Below are 20,092 nucleotides of genomic sequence, written 5' to 3'. Positions count from 1 at the left end.
GCTTCAACAAAGGAAAACGAATTTTATATCAAACAAGTCTGAAGAGCCCTGCACTGCAGCATCTTGTACAATAAATGAGACAAAAGCTGGTATAGGGTTTATTGACAGAGGCAGGATCTCCTCAGGCAGGTACGTAAGGAGGCGGCGGCTCCTTCTCGGGCAGCTTCACAGCCATTTCATAGGTGGGCAAAACATACTGAAGAGAGAAAAAAATTATATTGACTTAAAGCATCTTTACAATCCTACCTGGAATAATTCAGCTTTCAGATTTTAGCTGAGGAATTTGTGAGCTGAAAAGTTCCTGAGCGTAGAGAGGACTGGTAACTGGAGGTGAGCTGTCTGATCCAAGACTGCTAAAGACAGAGGGATGGAGGGGAGAGGGGCAGAATTTTGCTTCTGAACAGACCCTGAGGCTACCAGGACACCTTGACAGGAAAGGAAGTAGGTGGCAGGGCTCTCTCCTCCCCCCCACAGCGTGACTGACAAAGTACCAGTGCCTCAGGGGCTGCAAATCCAGGTTAAGGGCACCACGGAACTACACTAAAGGAAACCTCCAATAAGATGCTGGATCCTGGATTTCATCAGAATCTATAATCAAAGGATCAGGCCCTTCTATCATTTCTTCTGGGGTAAAGGGCACATCTATGCAGGAGTGACATTCCAACCCAAGTGTCTCCAAGTGTGCAGGCTGGCCCTACATGGGCCACATACATTCTACATATTGAAAACTGGGAAGAGCTAATACAGCAGCAACTAAAGGGCCCTTGAAGTAGGCCTCCCCACAGACTCACGGAACCCACTGCATTCATCTCCCCACAGAAAAACCAGCTTCCCCTTTCGATCATGTGGATGTTTTTTGAAAGCAACACAAGCTGCACATGACAGTACCCCATCCTTAGAAGTTCCAGAAGCCACGAGCCTGATATGGTTCACACGGCTGCTTCCTGTCTGATCTCCCCTGCAAATGCAACCATCCTGGAGACTCCCTAGGAGTGAAGCTGAACGAGCAGTGCAGGAGGCCCCTCACCCACACACCCAGGTTTCCAAAGGGAAACGATGAATCTTGCGGATGTAAGCTATCCATGCCCGAACCATACATACGGCATTGAAGAGGAAGTCAAGATCTAGGCTCTTGAGAATAATCAAGAATGGCTACTGAAGATTTCCTATATTAAAACGGTCATTCACCTGCGGGGGTGCTTCAAAGGCAGGGTACACAGCAATCTCTGGCATGTTTCTGTTGTTAATATACTTATAGCAGTTCCAAACACAGTTGATTAGATACACCTGAAAGAGGCAAACAAAATTTCCATATGCTAGAAACTCAACAGACTACCTGCTCTAAAATTAAGGTGGCTTATGCTTTCCCCCACGTGCTCCATGGAGAAGGGAACATACATCCATTTGAACCTAGCACAGGCCAGGCCCTTTCCCTACCTGCTCACACTTAAATATCACAAGTCTTATTGATAGCATTTTACAGAGAAACCAGAACTAGGGTTTTAATTCAGGTCTGATAACCACTGCGCTGCAAAAGAAATTCTGTCTCTGAACCTTTGGAATTTTAACAGATTTTCAATCAAATCATTGATCTGTTGATCCAAAAACATGATGTTCCTTACACTTAGGAAGGATCCTGGAATTCCAACCACTCTCCGGAAACAAGAGGGAGGACATCCCCCAGAAGTTACCTTTACTGCTATGTCAGAACACTGTCCCCTAACAGTGAACTATAAGGAGAAAAGGCAACAAAAAGGTTTTAGACGAACTGTGCCACAGTCTAACTGGCTGCCCAAACATTTAGTCAGCAACTCACCTTAAAAATGATGAATAAGGCGAAGAACACAAGAACAAGGAAGAGGAGACAGCTGGAGTCCAATGCCAGGAGGTCATCTTTGTAGGGAAAATCAGGCTATTAAAAAAAAAAGGCGGGGGGGGAGGGAGAGGTGAGCAGGCAAAGTAGAGAGGATTTTTAGGGCAGTGAAACTATTCTGTTTGATACCACAGTGACTACTTTACACACTTGTCCAAACCTACAGAATGTACACAAGTGTACCCTCGAGTAAACTATGAACTCTGGGTGATAATGATGTGTCATGCAGGCCCATCACTTGTAACAAATGGACCACTATGGTTTGGGATGTGGACAGTGGGGGAGGTGGGGGGGCACTTTCCAATTCAGTTTTGCTGTTAACCTAAAACTGCTCTAAACCATGAAGTTTATTAATTAAACACACACACTCATCATTCAGCTATGGCACTTGCACTTCATGATAGTCTAGAGAGCATCTTAAAAATACAAAGAAAAGGCACCGAAGTCAGAACTGATTTCCAATAAAAACTTATAAACAGAATTTAACTCATGGTACCTTTAAGCCTCATCATCATTAATACATGCCACTGAACACTTAAAACATATTTGAATACTGCTGTCCAAAGAGAAGAGCTCATCCTCTCTCTACTTTTCACTATTCTACATCTTTCTGGCCTTTGGAAAACCACTATCTCCTGTATACAACTGTAGATTTGTCCCTGAGTCACCAAGTCAGGAGGTGCTAAGACTTATCTAAGTTCCATGGGTCATTTAGTCCTATCTCGGGAAATTCATTTTTCTAAAAGCCAGTCATCAGTCTCAATGCTCATCAGAAAGGAGAAAAAGAAGGCACGCCCCTGGTTATAAAAACAGCAAACCTCTGTAATTCACTGCAGACATACTACATTCTACTGCGAAGGGTCAACTTTATTTACTCAAATATTTATTTAGCATTTATCATGTACAAGGCAATGAGCTGGGTTCCAGAAGGGCATTACGAAAAAATAATTAAGGATTTACAAGCTGGCCAACAGAGAAGGTACTTGCCAGTCTGAGAGACCAAATGAATATAACAGAGGGGAGAAACCACTGGGGTCTGTAAAAGGAATAGCAAAAAAAATTCTTTCTAATGTTCTCCTTTAAAACTCATCTAATTTTTGAAAACATGTTTTTACTGGAAATGTCAACACAAAAGCCCAAATAATTTTTATAAAAAAGCAGCATGCAAAAACCCCAAAGGACCAAAAAAGAAAAAGAAGAAAAGTACCCACACACCAACTCCAAACCCTAGCTAAGTGTCTCCTTGGGACAAAACTGTTCTTTAAGCCTTCATTTATAAATAGAAAGACAAAAACTGAATGGGATCGGTTCATGGGGGAATGCTGTAGCTTTTATTCAGGAGGTTTGCAATTTTTCAGCCAGACATGACAAGAGAGATCTAGAATGAGGAAACTTCTGACCACGGCCAACCCAGACACTAGGCCCTGCCCCCAGCTGCTTCTCTCCCACTCATCACTGCTGCTTTGCTTCCCTCACTTAATCTATGTGCCAGCCACCATGGTCACCTTACAGTCCTCTGACTACACGTAGAATGTTCCTTCCCACCTCGAGGGGTCTTTGTGACCTCTGCTTCTGTATCTTCCCTGTCTTAATTCCTACTCAGACTCTTGAGTGCAATTCAAGAGTGAATTGCTCCCAGCCCACATCTGACAGCTCTGTGACATTCACTCGCGCAGCCTACCTTCCCTTCACAGCTTTTTACCACAGTTTTAATGCAGTAATTGTCAATTTTCCAATTCCTTCACTAGCAAGTAAGTTCTACTGATGTATCCCAAGAATGCAGCAGAGTGCCTTGCACATAAGAAGCAACCATCAAATGTTTTCTGAACAAATGATAAATTTGTGGTATGCAAGATGGACTATTCAGGAAATCTGGAAGCGGGGAGAAAATTCCTAAAAGACAGCATTTTTTATTTTTATTTTTTTTTTATTTTTAAGATTTTTTATTTGACAGAGAGAGACACAGCGAGAGAGGGAACACAGCAGGGGGAGTGGGAGAGGGAGAAGCAGGCTCCCCGCTGAGCAGGGAGCCCGATGCAGGGCTTGATCCCAGGACCCTGAGATCATGACCTGAGCCGAAGGCAGACGCTTAACGACTGAGCCACCCAGGCGCCCCAAGACAGCATTTTTTAAATGAACTTTTATTTTTCTGGACTCCATGCCTCCTTCCAGATCTTACTCCAGCCCAGAAGGTTCCCTGCCGCTTCATCATACAGCACTAATCTAAGCTCCGCACTTAATGGTGCAGTGGACAGTTCCAGTTCGTTATCACAGATAACCTCTTAACTCCCCCAATCCATGGGCTGCTCCTCAGAGAGAGGGAAGCTATGTTTGTACCTACACTATTCATCAACGATTTGCCTCAAATAGAGTGAAAGATACAGTAAGCATTCAAGTATTAGCTATGGATGCCTACAAAGAAAAAAGGAGTTAGAGCAACAAGAGCATCCAGCGTCCGTATGGAAGCAAGCTATTCGGAGCGACAGCGCACACCCCAATGAGAGCGGCCCGCCCAGCGCCTTCCCTGAGAGCCTCGCCCCACCCCTTCCCTGAGAGCTCCCTCCCTGAGAACCCGCCCCGCCCCCTCCCTGAGAGCCCCGCCCAGCGTCTCAGCGTCCAACCGCCAGAGGGGTGAATGGAGTCTGTGAGCATCCGTGCTTTACCGCACTTTGTTTTGTGCATCCGTTAGCAAGGTGTGCCCTTGGATATCAGAAAAGACTAAGAAGATTATTTGGGGGGTCTGGGAATAAACATTTACAACATTTCTGCTTAAATAAGATTTCACAGGAATGCTCTACTTTCGAAGAGAGGGAGAAACCTCTAGAGCCAAATTATTATACTACTAGTATACTCAAAACAAAAGTTGAACTACTCCTTAACGTTCTGTGATATCCATCTTTAGAGACTTTTAACACTGGAATATTCAAATGGTACTAGTTAGAGGATATTCTACCTGTATCTTACTGGTTTCAACATGGTAATTAAGAGAAGTAATAATTATTTTAAAACACTTTAAAGAAGTAGGTAGATTAAAATAAAATTAGTACCTAAAGCTGACTCAAATTTTCTATTTAAATATTTTACTTAAAATAAAGAAAAAAGGTTTAATTAGCATACACACTTACTAATTGATCCAGATACTCTTTGATTCTTGGCAAGTAAGTGAGAGAACTGATAGCAACCAGGCAACTGAGAACGAAGTCAAAAAGCCGGTAACATAAGAATGGAATCAGCCAACCCACTTGATACTGAAGACAAAAAATAACAACCACAACATCACAACATAAATATGAAATTATTAAGTACCACTCAGTAAAGGTCAAACTCTAAAAGTCGAAAATATAGAATACTTACAGAAATTGCTCCATATACCAGCATTGAACTGATTATAAACATAAGAACAGAGATGGCAAAAAGAACACAGGCATTATCTAAGAAAACAAAAACAAAAATCTAATTAAGCTACTTACATAACAAACATAACAAAAAGAACAAAACTCTTCATGACAAAATGATGTTTTAAAGCTAGCTTAAAAAATGAGTATTTTCAAGATTGGCTATGAAAAAATCTAAGACCAAGCGTGTTAAAAAAAAAAAAAATCTGTCTCGGCATTAAATAATGACATTTGACGAACTCACGCCTTTGTTTTTGTTTATTAAATTGGCTACAACTCACTGACTTTTATCATCAACCAGTCACTCAGCTAAAGAGACAGATCTCTGCCCAGAGTCTGAAGGTGTGCAAACAGAGAATTATAATCCAATGTGGCAAAGTGCTACAACAGAAGCAGAAACAATTAGCTTTCCCGGGGGAATCAGGAAAAAAATACGAAATGACACAAGTTGGATCTTGTGAGCAAAGCAGGGTTCCACACGAGGGAAAAGCTGGTATTTGTTTGAAAGACACAAATATATTAAATACGGAGCATTACAGCTGCCCCCTCTAACCTCAGATAAACTACACAATCAGAAATTCAAGGTTCTCCACTAACCTCCTCTCCCTCATCCCAACATGTGAACTCGCTGCTCCCCATCCCCTCTTCATGATTTCTCCGATACTTTACAGGCCTTTTCTTTGTTCCCCACCTCCTTCTCAGGTTGTCCCCTTCCTCTACATTATCCAAGTTCATTAATTGCCTCACAAAACACCAGAGTAATCTCAACAATATTAAGTCACACTCGACTTGAGTTTCTTAGCACAGATTTAAAGTTAATTCTTTAACTCTGGATAGAGATTAAGAACCAGAAGGGTGCTAATAATAACGGATGTTTGAATAATTGCCAAACATTCCCACTATTAGATAAATGTCATGTACCATCTTGTCACTTGGCAGTACAAACATCAATATCTGGCACTATATTAGGTAAGAAGAGCCCTCTTTAAATTTTTCTAGAGGATAGAGAATATCCTCTAGATGCCCTATAGCCAAATAGGGGAGAAATGGGATGACGGGTGAAAAATACATATATAATACCGAGAACAAGAGATGCTCCAGTATTTGTGAGTCAATAAAGCAAACAAAATATGAGGGCTAAATACCCAGATGTGAACCTCCGGTTTCCAGTCACCATATTTAAGAACTTTCTCCAGGGGGCCCCAAGTGTTCACCCATTACCAGCGTGAATATAAAGTTAAATTCATATTTGAAAAACAGCTTGTATATGTTGCAGAAGCATTTCATATACATTGAATGTCGTATTCTGTTTAGCTGATTAAAAATAACCATGAACCTTATTATTTAAAATCAGCCAGCAGGCCAGGGCATCTGGGTGGCTCAGACGGTTAAGTAAGTGTCTGCCTTCGGCTCAGGTCATAATCTCAGGGTCCTGGGATGGAGCCCCGCGTTGGGCTCCCTGCTAAGCGGAGAGTCTGCTTCTCCCTCTCCCTCTGCCCCTCCCCCAGCTTGTGCGTGCTCTCTCTCTCTCTCTCAAAAAAATAATCTTGGGGCGCCTGGGTGGCTCAGTCATTAAGCGTCTGCCTTCAGCTCAGGTCATGATCCCAGGGTCCTGGATGGAGCCCAGCAAGCCCCGCATTGGGCTCTCTGCTCAGCAGGAAGCCTGCTTCTCCCTCTCCCACTCCCCCTGCTTGTGTTCCCTCTCTGTCTCTTTCTGTCAAATAAATAACCTCTAAAAAAATAAAATAAATAAATAAATAAAATCCGCTGGCAGGCCAATGATCAGAACTTAACTTGCCATTATAACACTGGGTCATGGGAAAATCAACTTTCCACCTGCAAAGAGACACACAAACTACCATATGACCAAGTGCTATGCATTTTTATATTCTGTCAAGAATAGGGGGCCCTGGCAGAATTATAATCAACACTAGTATGATAACGAATGTATCTGATTCTCTCTATAGCAGGCACAGCACTCACAGACCATTCAGGAAACCCGTGACTCCATCCCTGCAGCTCTAGCCAAGGCAGCCAGTTGTACAGACCTATAAGAATGTCAATAACCATAAATCTTTTCCTACACCTTGATTTTAAGAGAAACACATGCTGACACTGCATGCTGAAAAAATGCTGACATCAGGTTTTACATAATTTTACAGCCTAAAGTACCAAAAATAGCCATTAAAAACTAACGTTTTATTCATTATTGTATTTCGGTTTTTAAACAGAAATAGACTAACTTGGGAAGAAAAAACAAACACCAGAAGGGATGTTTCTAGTATGTTCTTGGTATCTCTTTTATCACATTTAACAACAGAATTAAAGGATTATATATATCTGAATAGACAATCAGTAGACTCATTTAAAAAGCACTTGAACACAGTTTAAACAACTGTTAGTGTTTTCATACTATAATGTCAACAGATGGCCACAAAACTCTACTTGAATCCTAGAAACAGCAGTTAGCCCTGTAGACAGTGAGTGAATTATGTGAATTAACAACCAAATTTGTTTTAAAAACCACTTGATAAATTTATCAGAGAAGATCATAAATGTAATGAAGCTCAAGAATTTATAATAAAAGCTAATAAACCTAAAAATAACTTAGATCCTGTAACATTATAAATACACACGAGTACTCCAAACATTTTTCTGAAGTGATATTTTAAACATGCAAAAAACTTTGCACTGAAAATTTGAGGCATAATTTTCTGTTCAAATATTAAATTTCTAACATTTATAAAATAAAATCTTTTTTATTTTTTATTTATTATTTATTTGAGGGAGAGAGAGAGAGATCATGAGCAGGGGGGGACGGTAGAGGGAGTAGCAGACTCCCCGCTGAGCAGGGAGCCAGATGCAGGACTTGATCCCAAGACCCTGGGATCATGACCAGAGGTGAAGGGAGACACTTAATGGACTGAGCCACCCAGGTGCCCAATATAAAATCTTTTTTTTTTTTTTTAAGATTTTATTTATTTATTTGACAGAGAGAGACACAGTGAAAGAGGGAACACAAGCAGGGGGAGTGGGAGAGGGAGAAGCAGGCTTCCTGCCGAGCAGGGTGCCCGATATGGGGCTCGATCCCAGGACCCTGGGATCATGACCTGAGCTGAAGGCAGACACTTAATGACTGAGCCACCCAGCCGCCCCCCAATATAAAATCTTAACTAGAATCTTTCTGCACCTGTATTTCAGAGAAAGCTAGATAATGAAAATGCTATCAGAGAATAAACAGGTTTAAAAAAGCAATTTCCATGAATGTCTTCTATTTTTAACTCCAATATCGTCTTCCTTCATCTAAATGATTGAAATATATTTAGAACTGTGACCCTCGGGCAAAAGGTATCAGCAAATATTCCAATAATTCGTATTTCCTATTTTCCTGTAAGCCTATTTGCTCCCATCCTCTACTACACTTGCCAGCTGACCTTAAAGGCTTACAAATCTTTTTGTAATTTCTTCTTCTCTCCACAGCACTGACAAGAATCAAGGTATACAATGTACATTTCTCAAAAAATCTTCTGGTAGTCCTTAACATTTTCTGGCCAGAAGTGCTCAATTACAATTCTCACTGAGTATCTTTGAAAAACCCACAAAAACACTTTACGCCTCAGCAAGTAGAGTAACTTAAATATAATTTAATCAATCCTCTAAATAATCTCTGTGTTGTGTTGTGTGTGTGTGTGTGTGTGTGTGTGTGTGTGATGAGCAGGAGGTATTTCCAACTAAAAACATACCAGCCATTCTCTCCAATGAATAGTAATTGCCAATGACTTCATACTGAATGTTGACAGCTGGCAAGGAGTTTGGATGAGTTACTTCCACAGTCAGCAAAACTGCCATCAACAGGTTTACCACCTGTGAAAGATAAGATGTTATCCATTATATTATTAACCAGGAAACAGTCCTCACCACAATCTTCAGAGGTCTTCCCATGTTTAACCTGTTTTACTTGGAGTTAACAAAGACAGAAAACAGTAGCAGACTACCTGTAGATAAAATATGCAATACCACCCTAAAAGTCAGTATTTCTTAAAGTATAAACTTAAACATGACTGAACCTATGTTAATAAATGGCAAAACAATTAAAAGGAATCATTACAAAGTGTTTGTGTTCAGTCATGTATTTATTCATACACCAATCTCAGAATTCCTGGGCTTGAAGAAACTACAGTTCATCCAATATACTTATCCATCAGATATATAATAGCCATCAGTTAAGTAAATAGTGATCCATCAGATAAGCCTGACATTCCTCTACAGTATGTCCTATCTAATGATAGAAAACTATTTCATTTCCTCTTAGGCCTGACTCAAATGCTTAAAAGACTTTCCAAGATTTTAACTAGCTCACTTTGACTTTCGCCTACTGTCCTTAATTCTACCTTTTGAAATAATGTGCTCCCCTTTCTGAGTGAGTGCACCTCTAACACCTAAGGGGAGCTGACACAGGCCGTCAAATAATCTTTTCTAGAATAAACATTCAGGTACTTCCACCATTTCTCTAATGGTTTAACACTGTCCAGCTACCTCACTACCTCCTTCTGCTCTCCTCTATACACAGACTCCAGTTTGTTGGACATATAATGAAAATGAGGTAAGATCAGCCTGGTCAGAGCACACAGGGATCTCAGTTCCTACAGTCTAAGCTAACAAATTTCAACTAGCACAGCCTGAAATCGTACTGGCTTCATCAATTTTGAATGTCGTGTCAGAGTAACTCCCACCCTTAATTCTTTTCACACTTGATCCTGCTAAGCTACCACCTGAACCTGTATGGTTAGATTCAGAGGCCCAAGCATAAGCCTTTATACATTTGCAATGGAATTTCACCGTATATATTCTTGCCTGTCAAGATGTTCTGGATCTAGATTCGGAATACCCTACAGATTTCCTATCTCTTTTAGCTTTCATTATTTGAAAATATGGTCGGCATGTAATCAGTATCTCCATCTCAGTCACTAGTAAAAGAGAACTGGGCCAAGCACAGGAGGTGTCAGAGGTTGTCCTCTTCCCATTAACCAGCAATCTTTGAATAAAATTCTTTATCACTTTCAGAGAAACATCTTGAGCCTTTGTCAAACTTCTTGCCAAAATTCCATCGTAATATCTGGTGAATTCTCCTAATTTACCAAGGTTGTAACTCTATTTCAAGAAGCAATTATTTATGCCTCCAGTGGTTAGTGAATCCCTGCAGCAGCCCAGGAGGCACCCCTTCCCTGAGGTGCTCAAAAACAGTCCCGTTAATGATTCAATACAGAAAACCACCTAGGGCGGGAGTTAGGCTTCCCTATCTAAAAGTTCACAGAACCTGTCCTCTTCCTTTTGCGAAAATCTGAGTATTTGGTATTTTTAAGAAACATTAGAGCCTTATCATCAACAGTACTTTAAACAAACTCTGTTAGGTAGCTCTCTCCTGTTTGTCCTGAATGAAAAATAACAGCTTCTCAGTTGAAGGCACTTCACATTCTCTAAGACAAGCAACCCAAGTTTTATCATTCAATAAGATTAGGAGATCTAAACAATGGCACAATACCAAATTCAGAATCAACTGACATCTACTGAGGATATACTATATACCAGGCATATTCACATATATTATTTCACTCATTCCTCACAACAACCTGGTGAAGAAAATATTACTAAAGCCCATTTGCAGACGAGGAAACTAAGTTTCAGCAAGTGAAATAACTTGTGGTAAGTTCACTGATATGGTAGAGAAGAAAGCTAGGACAAACCTGTTTCTTTTTAGGACAACCTGCTTCGGAGCACCACATGATTACTTATACCCATTCCTAAGCAACTCCTGTTTTGAGGTCTCTCCAGAAGAAACTATTATCTAAGGTTATAAGATGTTTATACTTTACTGTCCAAGTAAAGATGTTCAGTAACATGCAATGCTCAAAAGCAAGGTACTTTATCCTCCAACTCCTGAAAGGTCTTACAAAGGACAATCATATTTGCAAGGGTGGCTCCCTGGTTGAAGCCTGATTTTTTCCATCTTCATTGCAATGGGTTTTGGCTACCGTGTATGAGTAGTTCATCCAACTAGGTGAATTAATTATTGAGAGATTAGATATATCTACCTAAACCTCATAGATTCTGTGTACGAAAATCAGTCTGAAATCAATTCAGCAAATTATTCTTTGCTAACCACAATATAGTCATAGTTAAAAAAGCTCTGCACAGTACAGAAAAAACATTCTCATATCAAGAAAAACAAACTCAATGACTAAATGAAGGAAATGACACAACCAAAAATATTTAGAAGTTTAATTTTCCCTTCCTAAATATTTTTATTGCACATAGGACTTATAGCATCTATTTTCTCTTACATGGATAAGCCAGATTCATCCACTATTATCTTCTTGTAGTATTAGTGACAATTCAAATTTCACTTCACTGTCACAACCCTGAGTATTAAACAAAAATCATAGCTCTAATCAAAAGGACCAAGAAATGAAAAAATAAATTACAGTGTTACTTCTTTAAAGCTCACACAATTCGAATCTTCACTGAGTTAATTATATTCTATTAGATCACTATATTTCATTAGAACTTCACCTTACATTTTAAAGTATTAACCTGGAAAATCCATCCTTGTGATCTTAAACTGAGCACCCATCCTGTGCTCCTATTCCGGTCCTGTGCTATTTACTTTTGATTACAGTTGATATTTCTACTAAGTTCCACAGAGCATTTAAAAAAAAAAAAAAAAATCAATTTTACAGCCTTACAATATAAAATTTCTGATACAAAATTTCTCTGAAAAGAGCAAGTAGTTTAATTATATTTCAGAATCTTTATTCCCAATTGATTTTTTTCCTTTTATTTGTTCAGGAAATAAAACAAAAATGTAATTACAATAATGATTAACTTCTAAACCTCACAATATGGAGGTACAGAATACAGTAAATATGTCAATGGTATGGACTATGGACATACCATTCAATGTGGAAGGAGTCCTGTAAATTTATTGGGTCAAATATGGTTTGCATTATTTTTGCAAGCCTTTTGCACACCTTGTATAAGTAAACAATTACAAAAACCAGATGTGTAGATTTTACTTGTTACAGTTATCAGACCCATGAAGTACTCAGCCTCCAGAAAGGAATTCCTCTTCGCTTTCTCATCTCACTGCCACACCCATCCCAGAACATTCTCTGGGAGCTGGTTTTTGTTTTAAATCATTATTCTTTAGGTTCCCACGGATTCTGCCACAACCCAGTATCTGCTGAGACTATAATTAAAAGAATGTACGTGCTTCAGGGCATCCTGATAAGGGTCTCACAGGCAGACAGGCTGCACTCGGAGCGACTCAGTGAAGCACTCTCAGCAGGTAAAGATCAAAATAGCCAATCTCTAAAAATTGTTAAGTGTTTCACATACATATAAACTTTGTTGTTTACTGGTACGTGCAGTTACAAATGAGTTATTCCTACTACTTTTGGGAGGAGACAATTAATTTTACAAATGTCTAATGAACACTTCAAATGTTAATTAACAAGCTAGCTACTACACACATTTTATAGAGTAAGACCTATCATCTTTTTCCCTCAAGGAGAACATCTTGTGGGGGAGAAAAATAAAAAGATAATCATTAGTAATCGTGTAATAAGTACTATTTAATGAGCACATACAAGTGGTATGTAGGAACTTTTCTAGGTACACAGTGAGGAAATCAGATATCTCTGGCTGGGAAACAAGAAAAGCTTCACCAAGAAAACATCTGAGCTAACCACTAAAAAATTAAACGGAATTGGCAAAATGTTGTTATTAGTCACAGTTGGGTGATGAGTAAATGGGAGATGTTAATGCTATCTCGCTATTCTTTATATTTGACATTTTCTTTAAAAAAGTTTTTAAAAAGTGACTTGGGAGAGGGGGGAGAAGAGATAGCACATGCAAAAGTACTGAGGCACACACAAAAAAAAGTGTTTGAGGAAGAATATTAACTTTGAAATATAAACAAGCTTTACTCTTATTTAAATAAACCAGGAATGAGGGCTGGAAAGGAATAGAGCTTGAGGAAAGCTGTCTTCACTTCTCTCCCAGCTATAAACTCCAGATTGTTTATGTCTGAGACATTCATTAAAAATTAGCCACATATTAAGTCTTTCCAAGACCTAAAATTATTACAAATGCTCAAAATGTATTCTTGTAACAACATCAATCATGAATGAGGACAGTCCTATAGCCCACTTGTACGCCTATTTTCAATTATTCAATGAACATTTGAACTTACACTGTGTAACAAACTTGTCTGAAATCATCTGGCTAAATAACAGAGCAAACAATTTAAGGAATGCCAGAATTTAAACTAGAGCTCATTCTGAAATTTTGTATCCCTTAACCGGGGATTATGCTTCTTTCCAATCTAAAACGCCAAAAGCTAACACTTCAGGGCTGGTACCTCTCTGGTGCATAAAACTGGCTCCAGCTTCTCTATGTCCTACTGCACTACTTAATACCATAGAATACTTTAGAACACAGTGTTAGAATGGCCTCAACACTAGACCAGTTGCCAGAAAGCAATGACACTGTATCAGATTGACTGACTGATACAGCGTCTTGGCCCAGCAGGAGGGAGGGCTGCCCCCATCATCCCAGGTTTCAAACAGCACAGAGGCAATCTAAAGAGGATCGTACATAACCTCCCAACTGAAATTGAGGAAGGGAGGAAGAGGGAAGTGGCATTCTACCTCATTCAATCCCTTATTACTTCTGTCTTAGTAAAGAAGTTTCCAGCAACAAAATACACTGTTTGGACAAGTCCTCTTTGTTTAGAGGTATTATACTACACTTTCGTGTAGGTGGCCTTGTTCTCTAAAAGGTTACATGCCTTCCCAATTGGCAGAAATTGTGTTTTTATATATTGCTGTGGTACTGAAGCTACACTTTTGAAAGTCACCAACAAAACCAATGGCCTTTTCCCAGTCCTTCATTCAATTAGAATCTGATGTTACTGATCACCTTCTCCTCTTGTCATTGTACCGTTTCATTTTCGTATACGTGCTCTAAAAATCTCTAATACCGTATCTTAAGGGCAGATACCACTTTCAAGACAAGAAACATCTGAGAGCCTTTGTGTGGCAGGTAATAGAAATACAAAAGATAACAACAAACGGTCCCTATAATTTATTCTTTTTATATGTCCACTAAAGCCTTTTACATTGCAAATGATCAGTAAATCCCTTATATAAGACAGACTAATTGATTTTAGCAGTTTATAATGTTCTGCTAACCCAAAAGTCCATGCAACGGAAGAACAGGTATGGCCTCCTTCTAAAATTGTGAAAACCGAAGCAGGGGAAAAGGAAGAGATGTGAAATGTTTTCACATCAAGTGCCTCCAATGGAAAATAAATGCCCTTACTAAAGTTTTTCTCCCTGAGTTTTGGGTTTTGCTGTATATAACTCGTATTTTTCCCTGCTATTCCTTTCATTTTTATGAGCAGAGCCCACAGCATCAAAAAAAAAAAAAAAAAAATCTGCCTAGAAAAGACTGGAAAGAAATACAGCCAATAATATTCAGATGGTTGAAATTGGGATGGTGTTTATTTCCTTCTTGAAAAGGAGTTAGAAATCCTTTGTTCTGTGAATGGAGAGAAGGGTCTGAGAAGAAACGGGAAGATTAGGTTTCCAGGCAAGAGTCCCAGCTGATGGACACAACTTCTCAGTTCAGTAGGAGGGGAGGTCATCTTCTCAAGATGAGGGAGGCAGGGTCGAGTAAGAGGCTTGAGGACCCTAAAGATTTGAATGATTCATTTAGGGGAATGGAAGGCAAAACTAAGGACAAACAAAAGAAACTGAAGACCCAGATCCTTAGCAAAATGTAGGAGAAAAGGAAGTTAGAAATACAATGCGATTGCCATTAACTGACTAATGTCTAATATTACAAATCAGATAAAATATAAAACAAAAGAGAATTTTTGAGGGGAAATCTGATATTATACCAATAAGATGATGTTTCTGAATATGAAAGTACAGAAAATACTAAAATAAACTTAGAAACAAGCAAATAAGCCTACACATTCAAGTTTTGTTGTTTTTAATGTACACCAATAAAGCAAAACAGGGCAGTCAGAAATAATCCCCGGTCAGAAGTAGTCCCCTGGGGGTCGGCCATGAAACAGTATCTGCCTAACTAAGATTATTCTCATCTGGTGTTTGTTCAAATGGTAATGATTTCAAGGCACTGGGTAAGGAAGTAATGGTAACAGAGAAAGGCAAAAAGAATGTGATAAAGCTTTTCCTTTTTTGTTTTTTGTAGTTCACGCAAGTTAACAGAAACCATACAGTATCACTAATGCCACAACCCTCCAAACCAAAACAACCCCGCAAAAACAACCAATTACAAAGTCACTAGTGAAAGCAGCCAATGAAGTCAACAATATGAGAAGTTTGTCAAAGCTTCAGTAAAGTCATTATTATAGCCTAAAGCTATCCCAACAGTCATAAATTAGCTTTAATGTGTAGGGATACTGGAGATGGTGGAAAGAAATCACAAAAGTATTACTGGTGAACCACCAATCAATAACACTGTCAACTTGGTTATGACATAGAATTACACAGATCTTGGAACCCAGGAAATGCCAGTGTATGTGGCCAGAATAGAGAAGGCTCTCAATAAAGGTCTCCTAAAAAACGGAATAAAAAGCGTCTAATGGGCAGGGGATAGTTGCACCAGGAAAAGGCCGATCGAGTGTAAATCCTGGCAGAAAGGTACGGCCTCCGAGACAATCTCCAGATTTACAACAGAGGCCTTTCTGCCTACATCACAAACACACTGTAACAAATAAAGTCCAGGAACCACAGGCAACTGCGTTACAGCTGGACCTTTCGATTTCCTTCCAGGAAAGACAATGTCGAAACTCCGCTGCATTTCTCAAGGTCTACTCCTAATTGTTTTGTAGGGGAAAAAACTCCAGGGAACATAGGTGGAAGAGTGTTCTTTCTGATCACGGAACTACAAAAAGGACCGAAATCTGGCAGTTTCCAGAACTCCCCACCAAATCCCAGTATCCTCATCTCTCCCACCTACCCCTATTCTCCATGCCCCCCTCGCCCGCCCACAACGCCCCCGCTTCTCCCCACCCCGATTTTCTCCTCTAATTGGAGCCGAGGAACAATCTCCCCATTCCTACCCACCCCCACTCCGATTCCTGGCCACAGTCCCCTCCCTCAAAGTTACAGCACCCTAAAAAGAGGCTCCCTTATGCCTTCTCGCCCCACCCAAGACCCCGTTTTCAGTCCCACCCCCTCCCAGTGAACACTCCCTTCATTTCAGACCTGGCTCCCCCACTTCCCGCTCATGCGCATTCCCCTGGGCCCCAACCCTCCAGCCCCGCCCGCCCTTACCATGTACCAAGTCCCCAGAATGATCGTCCCGGTGCGGACATGGCAACAGCCGCAGCACCGGGTGCTGTAGAACCGGTCGCTGCGGCTCCGTTTGAAAGTCATGGACACCATCGGGAATCTCACAACCTTCGTTCTAGGATGTGCCCCTGACAAACGCTTTCCGCCCAGAAGTCGAACCCAGATAGCTCTGCCACAGCCTCCAAAACCAACCGACGCGTCTTCTAGCCCGCCGCCGGCCCGGGCCCCAGCCAGCTCCTTGCACCTGCGCACTGAGTGCCGAGCGCCGCTCTCGCGCGACCTCGGTTTACCCCTCTTCCTCCACCTTCCCCGCACACAGGCCAATGGAAGAGCGAAAAGCGGGGTGGACTCGGCCCCTGATTGGGAAAACTTGGAGATTGACAAGACGTCACGCCCAATCAGAAGTGCGAGTCCCTTTAGCGCTAAAGGAGGCCCGCCTCTTACGCGAGGGCAAGGGCTGGCTCGAAGGCCTAGAAAGGTTCGGGGTAACCTGGTAGTTTACCATCCCTGGGACGAGAGCGGCAAGAAAAGAGGCATTTAATGCGTAGAGGCAGAAACGAGATAGGTTGGTGGCAGAAAACGGGCATGAAGGACTTTTTTGAGTGATGTCTGCCACGTTCTGCTCCGGAGGCGTCACGGGACTGCGACTGCTCACGTGACCTTTGCGCGCTGCTTGATTATTTGGCTGGCCGGGGGCGGTGCCAGGGGGAAAGGGGCGTTGCTAGTCCCCGCCCGGGGGCCTTCGTCATTGCGGGAGTGGAAACTGGGGGCTTGTGGGAGGGGATAGGCTTAGGTTTTCACACTCTCTCACTCTGCGGGCTTTTTGATGGGAGCAAAGAAATAACACCTAACTCAGGCAACTAAGAGGATTGAGGAAAACAGAAGCAAGATAAAGTGGAAGAACTGCTTGGTTGCTGGGTTTATACAGATAAGAGTGAGCTTTACTGGGAAAAATTGTGAAGCTCATTAAAATGGACCAAAAGACTACTGGGTGCCTTCAGTGAAAAACCAGCCATAGTCTGACACACCTTTCTGGGTATCCTGATTGTATATGGGCTGTCCACCTTTCTTTGTAGAACTCTGTACAGCTCTATTGTAGGTAACTAACACCAAGAGGAAATACTCCTGTCCGTTGAACTTGACATTGAATCTTACCGCTCCTCAGAAAAAGGCATTTTGCTTCTATTTGCAAATTCATCTTCCATTCGCAATTTAACAATATGAGTACTTTAAACTCTCCTTTTAAACTGGTTCTGATATGTTACTGGTTTCCTCATTAAGTGAGTAAATAAAATATCTGACATGTGTTCATTTTGTATTTGTACGAGACTTAAGGCTTTTACCTTTTTAAAAAATACATGGTTTGGGCTCCTGGGTGGCTCAGATGGTTGGGCGTCTGCTTTCGGCTCAGGTCATGATCCTGGGGTCCTGGGATCGAGTCCCGCATCAGGCTCCCTGCTCCTTGGGGAGCCTGCTTCTCCCTCTGTCTCTCACGAATAAATAAATAAAGTATTATAAAAAAAATACATGGTTTAACTCTTTGGCAAGTACATTACCTTTTAGGGAATAGAAAGGCCTTCCTCTCTGTCAAGTATATTCTTAGATGGAGACCCCAGTGGATTCAGAGTAAAGGTTAGTGCACTGATACGGCTTCAGTGAACACTACTTGAAGTTACATGTTGATTTGTTGATTATTTCGCCACTAAAATGTAAATTCTAGAAGAGCAGAGACTTTGTTTACTTCTGCAACATTGAAAGAATTGTCCATGGACAATTATCCTAGTTTGGATAATATTTCCAAACTATCCGGGAGGCCATAGTTAAGTCAGGCTACCCTGAAAGATGGAGTGCAGTGGAAGCAATTTAACTCATAATGAATTATGACATTTCTCCACTTTAGACTACAGTAACACTCCGCTCCCCCCCCCCACAAAAAAATTACATAGCCCTCACTGTGTTCCATGCTTGGATCCAATCACTTAATCCTTTCAACAATATAAGGCAGGTACTTTTACATTATTTAACGCCACAGAGAAGTTAAATTACATGTCCAAATTTACAAGGCCAGTATGTGGAGAAATTGGAACCCTCATACATTGCTGGTGAGAATGTAAAATGGTGCATCTGTTGTGAAAAAGTTTTGACAGTTTTTCAAAAAGTTAAACATAGAGGTGCTGTAATATCCAGCAATTCCATTCCTACATGTATGAAGAGAATCAAGTGCACACAAAACCTCATTACAAATGTTCATAGTGGCATTACTAAATAGGAAAAAATGGAAACAATCCAAATGTCCATTAAGCAAGGAATGGAAAAATAAAATGTAGTATATCCATACTAATGGGATATAGTTCAGCAATAAAAAGGAATGATACATAATGCACCTCAAAAATATTATGCTAAGTGAAGGAAGGCAGTCACAGACCACATATTGTATAAGACATTTTTATGAAATCTCCAGAAGAGTCAAATCTATATGCAGATAGTAGATTAGTGGCTGCCAGTGGCTGGTGTTGGTGGGGGACAGGGGATGAATGCTAAAAGGGATGAAGTTTCTTCTTCTTCTTTTTTTTGTTTTTAATGTAGTTTCTTTTTCAGTGTTGGAAATGTTCTCTTTTTCTTGATGAAAATGTTCTACAGTTAGGTTGTGGTGATGGTGGCACAACTCTGCATATACTAAAAGCCATTAAATTGTACACTTTCAGTGAAATATATCTCAATAAACTGCTAGGGGGGGTGGAGGAGGGGACTGGCTACTGGGGAGAAATGGAAGGGTCAAACAGGAGAAGGAACTACACTGACATGGAATACTATGAAACAAACATCAAAAATCTCAATAGATCAGATAAACTCTTGATCGAGTCATTTTAAGAGAAAATTAATGAATCAGAAGATTGCACTGACAAAGAGACCCAGAACTCAGCACAGAGAGACAAAGAGATAAAATATGACCAGTGATGACATGGAAGGTAGATAAAAAGGATATACGAGCAGATTGCAATTCTTCAGCTGTAAAACTCCCACCCCAACTGATATTATTTCATTATATTATTTTAATTTGACCTTTCACACCATAATTTACAGTTAAAATGTGTTCTTCTATATTATCCTTCTCTATAAACTTTCATCATAGCACTCTTAGAGAAGATAATTTTTAAAGACTTCTACCAAGGAGAGTCTGACTGTCAGTAAAAGCATTTATAGCAGATGAATGGATCTATAATACAGTATATTCATTACTTCCAAGAAATAAGAGGATTAGTTAAAAATCAATTTAAAGCCCCATTATTCCTCATTAAATTGTTTCATCAGGTGTGAGACAGCTGGAAAATATGGATTCAAGTTAGTCTTTCCCCCATCCCCTTCAATGAAGCAAAAATCGTTGTCTGAAAAACGCTCCTTAATAAAATAAAATAATAAAAATAAGAGAACCCAGTTGC

General features: G+C 40.4%; 1 protein-coding gene across 4 annotated transcripts in view; it reads right to left on the bottom strand.

Annotated features, from left to right (window-relative positions):
- LOC102732749 (lysosomal-associated transmembrane protein 4A) overlaps positions 1–17,119 on the bottom strand; it is a 37,956-nt gene extending 20,837 nt beyond the window's left edge. Inside the window, exons 1-7 of one of the 4 annotated variants that reach the window (XM_006750879.2) lie at positions 16,635–16,980; positions 9,012–9,132; positions 5,228–5,304; positions 4,999–5,121; positions 1,817–1,912; positions 1,189–1,287; positions 7–196 (exon numbers count right to left, since the gene is read on the bottom strand). In XM_006750879.2, the coding sequence (XP_006750942.3) occupies positions 122–196; positions 1,189–1,287; positions 1,817–1,912; positions 4,999–5,121; positions 5,228–5,304; positions 9,012–9,132; positions 16,635–16,745 (702 nt within the window). In that variant the 5' untranslated portion in view covers positions 16,746–16,980 and the 3' untranslated portion in view covers positions 7–121. Of the gene's footprint in view, positions 1–6; positions 197–228; positions 354–1,188; positions 1,288–1,816; positions 1,913–4,998; positions 5,122–5,227; positions 5,305–9,011; positions 9,133–16,634 lie in introns of those variants that run through there. The other 3 variants (XM_081797150.1, XM_081797151.1, XM_081797149.1) reach the window with 3 other exon arrangements.
- Between the last annotated feature and the right edge of the window lie 2,973 nt (positions 17,120–20,092).

The sequence above is a fragment of the Leptonychotes weddellii genome, chromosome 10 (assembly GCF_054177405.1).
Source record: "Leptonychotes weddellii isolate Sample4059 chromosome 10, ASM5417740v2, whole genome shotgun sequence".
Taxonomy (NCBI): Eukaryota; Metazoa; Chordata; class Mammalia; order Carnivora; family Phocidae; genus Leptonychotes; species Leptonychotes weddellii.
Note: the sequence above shows the minus strand (reverse complement) of the source record. Positions and strands in the feature narration are given on the sequence as shown.